Source organism: Phascolarctos cinereus, unplaced genomic scaffold (genome assembly GCF_003287225.1).
Source record: "Phascolarctos cinereus isolate Bilbo 61053 unplaced genomic scaffold, phaCin_HiC Scaffold_4;HRSCAF=312, whole genome shotgun sequence".
Lineage (NCBI taxonomy): Eukaryota > Metazoa > Chordata > Mammalia > Diprotodontia > Phascolarctidae > Phascolarctos > Phascolarctos cinereus.
The window spans coordinates 344391282-344405682 of record NW_027555847.1 but is presented as its reverse complement, the minus strand read 5'-3'; the positions used below and the strand labels follow the sequence as shown (position 1 = coordinate 344405682).

Below are 14401 nucleotides of genomic sequence, written 5' to 3'. Positions count from 1 at the left end.
CTGCTAACACAGGGGTCCCTTTTAATTTCTTCCTGACCACTTGCCAGGTCCCCTTACTGTCTCTGACTTTAAATTTCCTGAAGTTGCTGCTGCTTCTGTCACCACTACTTAGTCTCAACACTGGGACTCACATGGGCTCTGGCCCAATCTCCAGCTCTGTCACAGATCTCTCCTTCCTTTCTTCTAAGTTATCTTGGGCTGGAATAATGTCTATTGGTTCTGCCACTTTGGAAATTGATTTGAGGCATTGTTTTAAAATTGTTTGGAATGGAATACTGGGAGACCTTGTTTGGGTTCTTCTGTACTTCGCCATCTTGGATCTACTTCAAGTATCTCTCTTTTTCTTGTCATATTGCTATAGCTAGCATTTCTAGTACAATGCCGAATAACAGTGGTGATCGTGGCCACCTTTGATCTAATTGGGAAGGTTTCTATTTTATCCCTAGTACAGATAATTACTTTGTGACCACATTTTGGGGTTTTCTTGGCAGATACTGGAGTAATGGTTTGCTATTTCCTTCTCCAGCTTGTTTTACAGATGAGGAAATTGAGGTGACCAGGGTTAAGTGACTTTCCCAGGGTCACACAGCTAGTAAGTGTCTGAGGCTGGATTTGAACTTAGGTCTATTTCTTGACTCCAAGCCCAATGCTCTATATGCTAGCTCCCTCATCTTGGTTTTAAATAGATAGTACTTATCATTTCAAGAAATTCTCTGTTGATTCTTCTGTTTTCTAGTGTTTTTAATAGGAATAGGTGTTTTATTTTGCTGAAAGCCTTTTCTGCATCTGTAGATATGATCATATGATTTTTGATGCTTTTGTTTTATATGGTCAATTATGCTTTTAGTTTTCCTAATATTGAAGCAGCCCTGAATTCCTAATATGAATCCCACTTGTTCATCATGTATGATCTTTGTGATGTACTGCTGCAGTTTCCTTGCTACTATTTTATTTCATGCTTTTTATATCAAAATTCATTAGGGAAATTGGTGACTAATTTTCTTTCTCTGTTTTTGCTCTCCCTAGTTTAGGTATCAAACCCATATTTTTGTCATAGCAGGAATTTAGTAGGATTCTTTCTTTAATAGTTTCTTTTTTTAAGAAATTGTTCATATAATATTGGAATTAATTGGTCTTTAAATGTTTGGTAGAATTCACTTGTAAATCCATTTGGCCTTTTTTTAGGGTGTTCATTTGCTTGTTTATTTTTCTGAGATAGTGTTATTTATTCTATTTCCTTTTTTTGTTAATCTAGGCAATTTATATTTTTGTTAATATTCATCTATTTAACTTATTATTGTCAGTTTTATTGGCATATAATTGAGCAAACTAGCTCTTAATAATTGCTTTAATTTCATCTTCATTTCCTGTGCATTCATCCTTTTAATTTTTGATAATGGTAATTTGTTTTTCTTTTTTTAAAATCAGATTAACCAATGGTTTATTTATATTTTTCATAATACTAATTCTTAGGGGGTTTTTTTGTTCAGTTTTTAAACTTTGACTTTTATTAGCTTATTGACAATTTTTCTGGGATTTCTATTTTGCTTTTTAATTGGGGATTTTAAACTTATTCTTTTTATATTTATTTAGTTGCATGCTGAATTCATTGATTTGTATTTGGAAATATACATTCTCCACTAAGTATTGCTTTGGCTTCTTCCCATCAATTTTGTTATGTTGTCTGATTTTGTTATTATCATTAATGAAATTATTGATTGTTTCTATGTTTTTTGACCCACTCCCTCTTTAGGATTAGATCATTTAGTTTCCAGTAACCCAAATACTTAAGTTTACAATGGTTCACCAAATTTGCAAGGAGTTGCAGATTAAGTAAATTGATAATTTATTATTCTGTTGAAGTTTATTTTATGTTATTTTTTTCTTTTTATTTAGGTGGAGATTATTAGTTTTTATGATTTTATTTGGGTGTCAATACTTTATTTTAGATTGTTATTGAGTTTATAGTGAAAGTATTTGGAAACTTATAAACCATTTAAATTGAATTTTTTCCCTTTTTGTACTTGAGTAATCCTGTTAATATGTTTTGTGATATGTTTGAGCCTAATTTTACATAATTAAAAAAATATGTAATGGTGGGATATATCAGTAAGCATTATTCATCCTTAGGAATTCTGTGCTTATGATGGTATAATAATACAGCAAGTGTACTAGAAAGATTCAGTTGGTGAAACCAAGAACTATGCTTGATAGAACTTGACAGCTCCTTTGCATTCTAATTTTCTGCCCACTTCTTGGAGTACTCTTAAGAAATCCTTAAAGCATTTTGCTTCAGAATTATTATAAAAATAAAATCAGTAATTAGGATATGATTTAGTCATTGAGCATGGCATGGTTCTATGTTAATCATCAGTATACACACACCTCTTGTATGTAGGCATGCAGATAATCCTATTTTGTTTCTTTTGAATTGTTTAAAGAATTGAGGGTTTTGTTTTTTTCCTCTAGCAGGTAGAAAATCGGCTTTACCCCTCCTGATTCTTTGTGGAAAAAAAGCACTTTCTAAGCAATAAAGCACTTTATATAGATAAATGTAAGTTTTCATAATGACTGTGATAATGCTTGATATTGATCTATAGATAGGGAAAATCATCTCACTAGCTACCATGGACAGCATAGTAATCATCTTGTATATTGTCATCAGAAGGCACTGCTGGATATGCAGCCCCTTGTCTAGTGGGGTACAAGTAGGAATATCCCAGGTCTGCCCTGAAATGATTAAACTGATGAGGCTTACTAACAAGGCTGGATGGTCACAGCAAGAATCATTAGTCCAACCTATTACCTCCTAATCAAGTACCCTCAGATGAAAGGGCCACATCGTTGACCCTTCCCTCTCCCACCTAGGATAGTTCTATGCCAATGGTAGTTTCAGAGCCTTTTCCCATTTATAGGGACATCTCTCTTAAAATCTCATTAGGCAAAATTCCAAACCATTTCATTCTAATAAAATTATTTGATTTAATTTTGATTTTAAAGGGATGCTTTCTTTGATCAGATTTATAAAGGAACTGTATAGATATTATATGCTCAAAAATGAGAAAATTTCAAAGGTCATCTAATCTAACCCCCTTATTTAAAAAAAAATGAAAAAACTTTTACACAGCTAAATGGCTTTAAGATCATAAAACTTACAAGCAGAAAAGCTAGGTTTTCCCCATTTTAAAATCCAGTTTCTTTGTTCTTTAGTTCCATTCCCTCTCTAAAGGGTGCCTGTGGCTTTTTGAAAATTCATCTACAGTTTAAAGTGGAGCTGACTATGCTAGTGCCTTATGGTGTAATTGGTAGACAACATTCAAAAGAGCAGATACAGCCCAAAGAAGACTGGATTTGTAGTCAAAGTATCTGAATTCAATTCCAGCCTCTGACACTTACTACTTGTGTGAATAGATCAAGTGATTTAACCTCTCCCAGTCTCAGATTTCTTCATATGTATAATGAGTTGGCCTATAGGATCATTGAAGTTCATTATTACTCCAATACTTTGTTGTGCTGGATAGAGATAAATATGCAAATAATGTAACATAGTTACATATATATGTATATATATGTATATATATTCATAAAGTATATATAGTGACATAGTATATAGTGATATATATGTCAGTTTATATAGTTTATATCATAGTATATAGTGATGAGATAGAGTAACAATTGTTTCTACTAAGTAGATTATAATCTTACATTTTATTTTCAAATTTTATTTGCCAGTTTATCAAAAATGGAAATTAGTTGTTCTTAGGAATAACAATGTTTTCAATAATGCTTGGAACTTTTCACTTTCTTTTTCATTTTCAGAGTACTTTAAAATAATATTTAAATGATGTATGTTTGTTGTCTTAATTTTATTTTAAAGGGCTTTTCATTTAGATGAAATAAGGTTGCTGTGGGATACATTTTGAAAAAAATATTGGCATTGTGGATAATCATTTGTCAGTAATTTTTCTAAATTCATTTTAGATTTTTTTTCTTTCATTTCACCTTAGCTCCTGAGGTATGGATTTCCTGTTTCACAATTCAAATCAAATCGAAAGATTTGCTTCTACCATTGCACTAAATTTACTTAATAGTATGTCTTTGAGATACAAATTTATGCTACAGTTTGCGAAAGTCAGAAAAAGAGAGCGATACATACAAATCACATATCAGTTCCTCTGTTGCTGTGTTGGTAATAACATGAACAAAAACACCTTGCCATGGGCCAGTCATTTCAACTCTGACCTCTGGGCAATTCTTTGAGACCCTAAGTTACAAATAAGTTTGTATATCTGATTTGGTGAAGGGAGCTCCCATAGGTTTAATTATCATCTCTATACACATGATTCCCAAATCCATATATCCAACCCTAATTTCTTTCATTAGGGGTGGGCAAACTACAGTTTACCTACCATCTGCTTTTGTACTTCTTTGAAAGTTAAGAATGGTTTTTTAAAATACATTTTCAGGTATAATGATACTTAATTTTAAAATGTACAAAATATTCTTATCTTGAGGCAGTACAAAAAAACCCAGGTTGCTTGGAGATTTGGCCTTCAGGCTGCAAGTTGACAACCGATGATATATTTGTACTTCTACTGTCTCAAGGGTATTTTGAATTGGTTGTCCCAAAGGCATTTCAAAACCCACAGGATTAAAAACACTACCGTTTTTCCACCTTTCCTAAGGACTATCAAAAGCTTGGAATCCTCTTTGTCATTCAAGTCTGAAACCTGGGTATTATTGATTCCTTGAAACTTCTCTTTCAATCCATCTGCTTAGTCAAATCCATTCTTTAGCCAAAACTTGTCTCATCTATCTTCATAACTTCTCATGTATGTTATCTTCTCTCCAGTTTTACATCAACAATTCTAGTTAACATCCTCATTACCGGACTACTGAAGTAGCCCTATAACTTTTTACCCTATTGCAAGTCAGAGCCCTCAGGTTCTAATATGATTTTTCTGAAGTATTGATCCTACCGTTGTCACCCCACTGCTCAGTGTGTCCAGTGGCTGCAAGGATCAAGAAGACATGATAGTTTCTAGAAACTACAGCTAAAGATGTTATAAGTTCTTTAAATAATGACAGAATGCTGTGTTGTTTACAAGGCTAGACAGTGTTGTTGTTTTGCTTGTCTATGGAACAAGTTTATTTTTCTTATTTTCTGAATGGGGAGGGAAAAGGTAAGAGGAAAGGAATGCAGACCTGAAAATAAAATAAATTTGAATTAAAAAAACGAGACTAAAGAAATGAAGCCCACATAGCTGGAATGGCAGAGAAAGAAATTTAATGCATCTTTATGGTCATTGAAGCTGTTTGAGAAGTCATGACACTTTTAACTAGCCAGTCACCAGTGTTGGTGCCTGAATGACCTGGGAGGAATGGGATGCACAAAGGTAAAGAATGTGGGAAGGGTTTCCAGCTTACCTGCCATATACATTACATTACTTGCCTTCACTCTCTTCTTTGCAAATGAGTTATTACCCGTTCTTGGCATCCCATCTCCCACTTCTATGACTTTGCAGCAGCCATTGCCCTGTGCCTTCAATGTACTTCCTACTAATCACTTTGACCTCTTAGGATACCTGGCTTTCTTCAAGGCTTAGTCCCAGTGCAATCTATACCACAAAATCTCTCCTATCTCCCTAGCCATTCTTTCTTTCTTTTCTTTTCTCAAAATATTCTATGCAGAGCTGCATTTCCATAGCAGAATGTAAAAGTGTTGAGCCTAGGGACCATTTCAGTTTAATCTGCACATCCCTTGCCCTTGGCTGAGTGTCTTTTACATAGCAAACAGCTAATAAATATTTGTTGAATTAAATTTTGTCTGCTGATAGCTGGTTTATCTAAAATACTGTAATTGTTGGGGAGAAAGGTGAAAGGTAAACAACGTTAGATAGTAAATCTTTTTGAGAAGAAAGGAACATGACCATCTGAGTGCCAATGTGATATAGTGGATTGAGCACTGGCTGGGAGTCAGAAATTCTCAGATTCAAGGTTTGTTTTAGACATAGTCATTTGTGCTATAACTCCTTTTGAAAATGTGAATTTGTTCCAACACTACTAATATATAAGGGAATAATTTGAGCAAAATGTTAATCTGAAGTTTGCCTATGTGTAAATTTCTTCTTCTTCTTCTTTTTCTTTTGACAAGGCAGTTGGGTTAAGTGACTTGCCCAGATTCACACAGCTATTAAGTGTTATGTGTTTGAGGCCGGATTTGAACTCAGGTCCTCCTGACTCCAGGACGGGTACTCTATCTACTTACTGTACCACCTAGCTGCCCCTTATGTGTAAATTTCACCTGTAAAAAACAGTAAGAATGAGGAAAACCACATTACTTCATACTAACTCACAAGCTACAACACTTCTGCCATCTTCTTCCACAAGCAAACTTCAGGTCTTTTTTGAGTTGAATATTTATTCAGTTCTGCTCTCTGTAACTCCTCCACCCATCTTCTGCTATTGCCATGGCCTCTACCCCTCGCTACTCCTAGTTGTGGCCTAGTAACTCCACCTGCTCGTCCAAAGCCTCTGTTTTTTCTGGACCCTGGGCACAGGTTAAGCAGCAATCTAAGAACACAGTCACACTTTATTGTAGCATTTATGCATTTTATAACCATTTAACATGTATGAAATTTTAATAGGTTCCTATCTTTTTTTTTTTAACGTCTAACAGATAAAGTTTTTGAACATTGGATTCCCAACACCATTTCCCCCATAAGTTTGGTGTGGTTTTTATAGTATTATTTTATGTATCATTTTGATGGAATGCAAATCTTGCATTATAGTAGAAATATCTGTATAAATCTGGAGGAATGAAGGACCTTAAAGTCATCTAGTACGAGTGAGTTATCTTACAAATGAAAAAACCCAAGCCTATGTCAAGAAATGACTTGCCTAAGGTCTCATAGGTGGAGTCAGAGATGAGTATTGAACTTATGATCTCTTATGATCTCTTTCTGCTACATCATGCTATTTCCCTTAAATGCTAATTATGTGACTTTTATCAACTCACTTAACTTCTAGAGTTGCTTGGGGGTAACTGTTTAATAACTATAAATCATCATTGAATTGCAGATCTGATTTGGTAGAGAGACTTTCCATGTCAGGAATTGAAAATGTTTGCAGATCCAGATCCTAAAGCAAATATTGTATGAATTAGGTTCCATATTGGCTTAGAGAACTCAACTCCTGAGAGCATTACTGTAACCGTGAATTAGTGGATTTTGAGATCTATGATATTCATTACAAAAACAAAATCTGATCTTCCTGGCCCATGCGAAATTAGTCTTACTTCTGCTTCCTTGAAAATGATGCTTCATTTCTCTTTTTGGTGCTTTTGTCTGCCTTTCCCCCAAGGCTGGAACGCTCTATTCCCTCACTTCTACCTCTTTAATTTCCATGGCTTCTTTTAGGACCACTATCTGCAGGAGTCCTTTCCTGTTCCTCCCAGTTGTTAATTTCTTCCCTGTTATATTACCTAATGCATAGATATCCTAGCTATTTACATGTTGTTTTCCCATTAGAACATATACTTCCTGAGGACAGGGATTTTGCATGAATTTTGCCTTTCTTTGTATCTACAGTGTTTAGTACAGTGTCTGATAGTAAACATTTAACAATTGCTTATGAGTGTCTTATGAGTTTCCATACCAGAATGTAATGAATTTCATAGCACACAAGACTAATCCCTGAGGATTAATCAGGACCATTCTGGTTTATCTGATAAAAATTCTTGCATCACATTGTTAAATGTAAGTGTCTATGGTGTTACTTCATTAAGAGAACACTCCATCTATTGCTCTTTTCTAGAGTAGCGGAATTTTAATAAGAAGCTCGTTATTTGAGCTCTTCCAGAAAAGTCAATAATTCTTGATACTATGACATGTACATATGTATACAGTGATCATTTGGAGAATTTCAAGACTTGAAGCTCTAGAATTTTCATTCATTCTTCTTTTAGCATCTTTCATCCCCACTGTTATTTACTTTAGTTGCCTTCCTAAACCATTCTTATGTCTCCATCTCCAGAGGGGAAATGGAGATATTTGTTATTTCTACTAAAAGAACTTGGAAGGGACTTTATTAAAAATACAAGTGTAGATTAGATTCATAGAGCTGTAAAGTATCTTAAGTATAATCAAGTAACGTGCCCTTATTTTACACAAGGAGCTGGTGAACTATGAAAAAGCCCATAGCCAGTGGTTGGCTGACTTCAGATTCCTGTTTTGAGGCTATAATAGCTATTCTTTTTTGTTTCTTGGGCATTAAACTTTTTTTGAAATTCAAGACCTTTTGCCTCACAGTAATTTTGGTCGTAATAAATGCAAAAGTCATTTCTTTAGATCCATTTAAATTAGACAAAAAAAAGTCTAGGATACATATGCTGGAATCAGGGGGATTCAGATCCTATCCCAAATCACATTGAAAATGATAAATGGTGAGGAATTCTTCCCCCCCCCCTTAAATAGCCAGTTGCTTGCCTTTTTTTAATCACTCATGGTATTTAGACCTTGAGACCTCTTCATGGGAAAAAACCCTGGACGTAATTTTTTTTTCAAGATGGGGGAAACTGAAGCTGAGAGAAGATAAATAACTTTATCTGTTCGTCACCCAGTTAAGATGAAGAAGTAGGTAGATTCCACTTACTCCAGATCCAGTATTCTTATATAATGTGCTGACTTTTTTTCCCCTTGTGTAACAGGTTATGATAATGATGTCAGTATTACAAATTAAAATTTTTAAAATGTTTCAGAAGCTTGGTAGACAATGGGACGCTTGAAGGCACAGAATCAAACCTTACTAAGCCTGCATTTGCCAAAGTATAGACTTTTTTTCTGATAACTGATGCTTTTTCCCTTTCAGTGCCATTATTGTTTTATTTTGGTAATTTTTGTAGGATTTCTTATAAAAGGTATCCTATAATTTCCTACCTTCTTGAACAGAGTAACAGAAACGAATTCAAGGTCATCAGGGATATCATTATGAATATCCATTATTGTATTATGCAGTAATACAGTTTTGTGTTTGCTTTCTAATTTTTTTCCTGCCTCTGCCCTTAATGTAAGGCTGCCAGCTCTCATTACTTCTTGGGTAATTGTACCTACTTTTATGGCAGTTGCTTGGCTGCCCCTGTCCTTCTTGGTTGCTATTTCTAATCTGCTATAGACTTGAGAACCAGATCTTCAAACTTAACAACTGTTATGTTAAATCAGCATCAATAAAGCACTGAAGTGAGAACTCCAGAAAGAGAATGTCTAGATTTAATAAAGACAGTTGAAAATTCTATATGTAGGGTTATAGTCTAAGGTATTGAGGATATTGGAATGATAGAATGTTCTGTTTCTTCTTTTTTAGCTAATTTTGAGCTAAACCTCAGGTTTGATACTTAGCTTTTTTGTTAAAGACTTATGTTTTTATGTTGAAACAAATTATTTACATCACTTAAGATCTAAAACAGTACAGATGTTTGTGGGGGTTTTTTTCTTAGAAAAATGTATTGACATGGATGACTAACAATTAAAAATCTTGTTTTCACTATACTGACATAATATTATGAGAAATGTTCTGCAGGAAACTTGTGCTGATACATTTCTCCAATCTGTATACTTCAATAACATTCATGTAGATCGATACAGTAAACTGTTTTGACTCTATGGAGAACAAATAATAATAGCTAATAAATTAATAAATAAATATACACACATAGATACAAACATGTATACATGTACATATATATGAGACCAACAGAGAGAACTTTGAAGGTTTATAAGCACTTTATAAATATTATCTCATTTTTACCTTTAGAACAACTCAAGGAGATAGGTGCTATTATTATCCCCATTTTATGGATGAGGAAACTAAGGTACAGGAAACTTATATTATTTGCCTAGTTTTGCACAGCTAGTAAGTGTCTGAGGCTGGCTTTGGACTTAGGACATTCTGATTCCAAATTCAACAGTCTATCAACTCTGCTACCATTCATATGGAATTCTAGTAATGAAGTAACTACTAAGAAATATTGACAGTTATATAGCACAAATTCCTAACAGAAATGGTAGATTATCAGGAATATATTATGAGCATATAAATGCTGTTGCTCAAGATGAAATAATGTTACTAAACTTGACATCATCATCTATGCATGTGGTTTCTTGAATTTATCATGTATCTACTTACCTTTTTATATTCTGTACCTGCTTTGTAGAATGTAAATTCCTTTGAGACAGGAAGTATTTTTTTTCATTTTATCTTTGCATTACCAATATCAGTGCATTAGACACTTAAATATTGCTTAGACACACAATGTAGACACTTAAGTACTGCTTCCTAGATTTCAATGAATTGTATTGCATTCTTTAATTTTCAGAATATAAGAAAAAGGTGAGAATGCTGAAGGCTACTAAAAAATTGTGGACCTCGTTAAAATAAAAAGAAATTAAACATGAAGCTAATCTATATTATGATCAAGGGCATCCTAGATGATTAGCATGTGATATCATATATCTGTATAATCATAGAATTGGCTGGAATTTGTAGAGAATATAAAAGCTCATTGTTGAGTTAGAAAAATTGATTTGATGTGGCAAAACGTCACCTTAGAGGCTCTTCTCTATCATATTCCATATTTATTAAAGTCCTTAACAATTTCTTGAAAGATATAACATCATAAGTAATGTTGATCCGCTCTCTGATTATTCATATCAAATGAGGCATAAAACAGTGAGACATGTTCACCAAAGGTGTTGGCCACTATCATAGAAGATAGGTAATGGAGAGTTCAGGTAGAAGTGGTAATTCATAGAGATGCTGACTGAGATTTTTGGTTTGTTTTTTTTTCTTTTGGCTAGGCAATGGGGTTAAGTGACTTGCCCAGGGTCACACAGCTAGTATGTGTTATGTGTCTGAGGCCGGATTTGAACTCAGGTCCTCCTGAATCCAGGGCCGATGCTCTATCCACTGCGCCATCTAGCTGCCCGAAACCTCTTTTTTTTTTTAAAGATAATTGGGGTTAAGTGACTTGCCCAGGGTCACACAGCTAGTAAGTGTGTCAAGCGTTTGGTCTGAGGCCAGATTTGAACTCAGGTACTCCTGACTTTAGGGCAAGTGCTCTATGCACTGTGCCACCTAGCTGCCCTGACTGAGATTTTTAAGATACTGTTATTTTCTGGTGACATCATGGTGGTTGCATCAAATTCTAGCATGTTTCAGCACATCTCAAATGAGAGCAGTGATTTAGACATAGTGAAAATTAGCTCCAAGATTAACTTCTAGTTCCATTTAAACATATTATTTGGTAGTATTTACTATTTGTCAGAAGAAAGAGGGAAACGATGTCAGAAGAGAATGTACATTGAACTTCCTTTGAGAAGGGAAGAAATAGAGGGAAATAAAAATAATTCTAATTCTGCTTATGAATATTTTTAATATGCCATTTGCTAATTAAAGATATTTGAATATTTATATTCTATTTCAGATTAATTTGGGATTGAGGATGATTCATGGATTTTCCAATTTAAAGTATATAGCAATGTAACAATTTTGGAAATTAGATTGAAAATAATTTCATCTCCAATATTCTCATTAACATTTTGTTGAATTGTATTTCCTGGGCAGCTTCCAATGGCATTCTTTTCTAAATTATTAATTGCTAAGGACTCATTTTCTTTCCTACATGAGACATTAATGGTTGTGATATCATATTCATTAATTTTGGGGGCTAGTTCTTTCTTTGTCTTACAGGATGCACATGGTTCATAAATGCTTAAAATTTAAGAGATACTTTTCAAGCGCACAAAGGAGAATTCCTTTTCTCTTAGCAATGATGGTATTTTCATAGTGGTCCTTCACCATTGTTTCGCATATATTCCACCAACCTAGCTCAACATAATTGTAAATGGAACCATGATATATAGTTCCATTTATGTTTTAGGTAATAATAAAGAAATTAAATTGAATACTTTTCAGGAATTTATTATGAACTTAATATTCAGCATCAGTACTTTAAAACTATCTGTTAATTGATTTCACTTAAAAATTTATTCGTTGACATGCTATTGTATTAGAAATGTCTCACTATTTACTTCGACTCACCTTCGGATGTGTTTAAGTTGGAAGTACTTTGAATTTGGGTTTCTTTTTTTCATATTGCATTATTTCATGAAATCTCTAAATTTTTGTTTCATAATTTTCATACTTATAAGTCTTAATTGTATTATAGTGCTCCATTATATTAGTGTGCCTTCTGTTTCCTTTTTTAAAAAAAATTGGATACTTAAGTTGCTTCCATTTTTTTTTGGTATTACATTTAGCAATGCTATAATTAATTTGAACAGATAGCTTTTTTTTTGATAATTAGGTATATTCCCAATAATACATCAAATGAAAATGAGTTTTAGAGGAATTTTTTTTAGGTTTTTAAGTGATCTGAGATCTCTTTTCTTGTGCAGATAATACATATGTTTCGAGTTCAGACAATGATGAAGATGTGCTAGTTACCACTGAGCCAATTCCCATAATTTTCCACCGAATAGCAACAGGTAATATTTTGAAACATATATTTTCTATTTCAGATTAATAATTTCCATTCTGATTCAGAATTTGTCTCCAGTAAAAACAAATTCAGCTGTGAATCTGGCTATAAATCTCTATTTTCTTTCTGGAATTTACAATTTTATAAGTAAATTTATTACATCAAATAAATTTATAAGGAATATCATCTTTACTTTTTGTAATTATTTATGTCTTGTTTGAATTTATAATGATACTTTGGTATTAAAAATTAAAAATTTTTTTGTTGCTTTTGATTGTAGCTTTTTATTAAAAAAATTGAAAAAATCTAAACACCCAATTTATATTCATTTTGAAAACTATGCCAAAGCATATTTAGCTGTAGATATGCAAGTATATACATGTATACTTAAATTTTCAGAAATTTCCATGTTTATGTATTTATTTATATTTACATATGTGTGCATGTCTCCTCTCTTTGAATAGACACACACATATTTGTTGCACATATGTGAGTGTTCATTCATATCCTTGGTATAGTTCAGGAATAAATGTGAGAGAGAGTGTGTGTGTGTGTGTGTGTGTGTGTGTGTGTGTGTGTGTGTACCTTATCTGCATTCCTTTTCCTAAAGAAAGTGACAAATATTTTGATATGACTAGAATTCAAAAATAGGTCAATGTAGACATTTCACTTTGGTTTTATTTTTATGGAAATGTATGGACTCATCAGAAACAACCTATATATCAAATCCCTTTCTAACATGATGCAGTTTAATTTCCTTGCAAAGGAATATGTGTCTGGATGCATTTTTTAATATAGAATTTAAACATAAGTCTAATTAGAGAAAAATAATTGATGTTTAGAATAAAGATTTATTTCATAACCTTAATTAAATTTTCATTTCAGAATTAAAAAAACCCAATGACATTCCGTGTTGTTTATCCATAAAATCAAAATTACAAAAGGAAAATGGAGAGGTAAGTAGGTGGTAATTTACACATTGATTTTTTCCTTTTACCTATGCCTCAATCTGCTTTGCTTATATCTGTTGTTGTACTTAGCGTGTCACGCTATCCTTCATGTTTGTAGGTCTCTTGTTAATTATCTTGGATGCTTTAGGCTTCATTACCTCTTATTCTTTTTTTTTTTTTCAACTACCTTTCTATCTACACAGCATCTCACTTGGTAAATCCTTTATCTCCCATTACCATTATCTGCCTTACCACCTACTAATAATATGGCAGAATCCTCCTTACATGGCCTTCTTTCTCCACTGTATACCAGTTTCAATGCATATTCCAATAATGTTGTTGGAATTGATTTATATTAGGCATGAATCTGGGCATGTTACCCTTCAAAATTCTTTGGAGAATTCCTTAATAAATCTAGTTCAGTCTCTGACATTGTCAGTCAGTGAGCATTTTTAAAGCACCTAAACTATATGCTAGACTGTGCTTAATGCTGAGGATACAAATAAAGGTCAAAAACAATCCCTATTTTTAAGGAGCTTACAGCCTAATGGGGAGACACTAGGCCAGGGGTGAGGAACCTGCTAACTGGAGATTACATGTGGCCCTCTAGGTTCTCAAGTGTGGTCCAAATTTCAGTCAGATGGTTGCACGAGGGCCACATGTGGCCTTGAGCCCCCAGGTTCCCTACCCCTGCACTGGGCAAACAACTTTGTATCAACAAAATATCAGATAAAATAGAGATAATTAGCAGAGGGAATCCACATTAGCATATGATCAACATAGGACTCTTGTAGAGGGTAGTATTTTGTCTGGGACTTGAAAAAAGCCAGAGGCTAAGATAAGGGAGGGAGGAAATTTGAGGCATGTGGAACAATCATTCAAAATGCCCAGATTCAGGAGATGGAGTGTCTTGTTT

The 14401-nt window shown here is 33.6% G+C and overlaps 1 protein-coding gene across 1 annotated transcript in view; it reads left to right on the top strand.

Annotated features, from left to right (window-relative positions):
• Positions 1-14401, top strand: part of PARP8 (poly(ADP-ribose) polymerase family member 8) — a 217081-nt gene that overhangs the window by 118713 nt on the left and 83967 nt on the right. Inside the window, 2 exon segments of the mRNA XM_020996772.2 lie at positions 12453-12542; positions 13421-13491. Coding sequence (XP_020852431.1) covers positions 12453-12542; positions 13421-13491 — 161 coding nt within the window.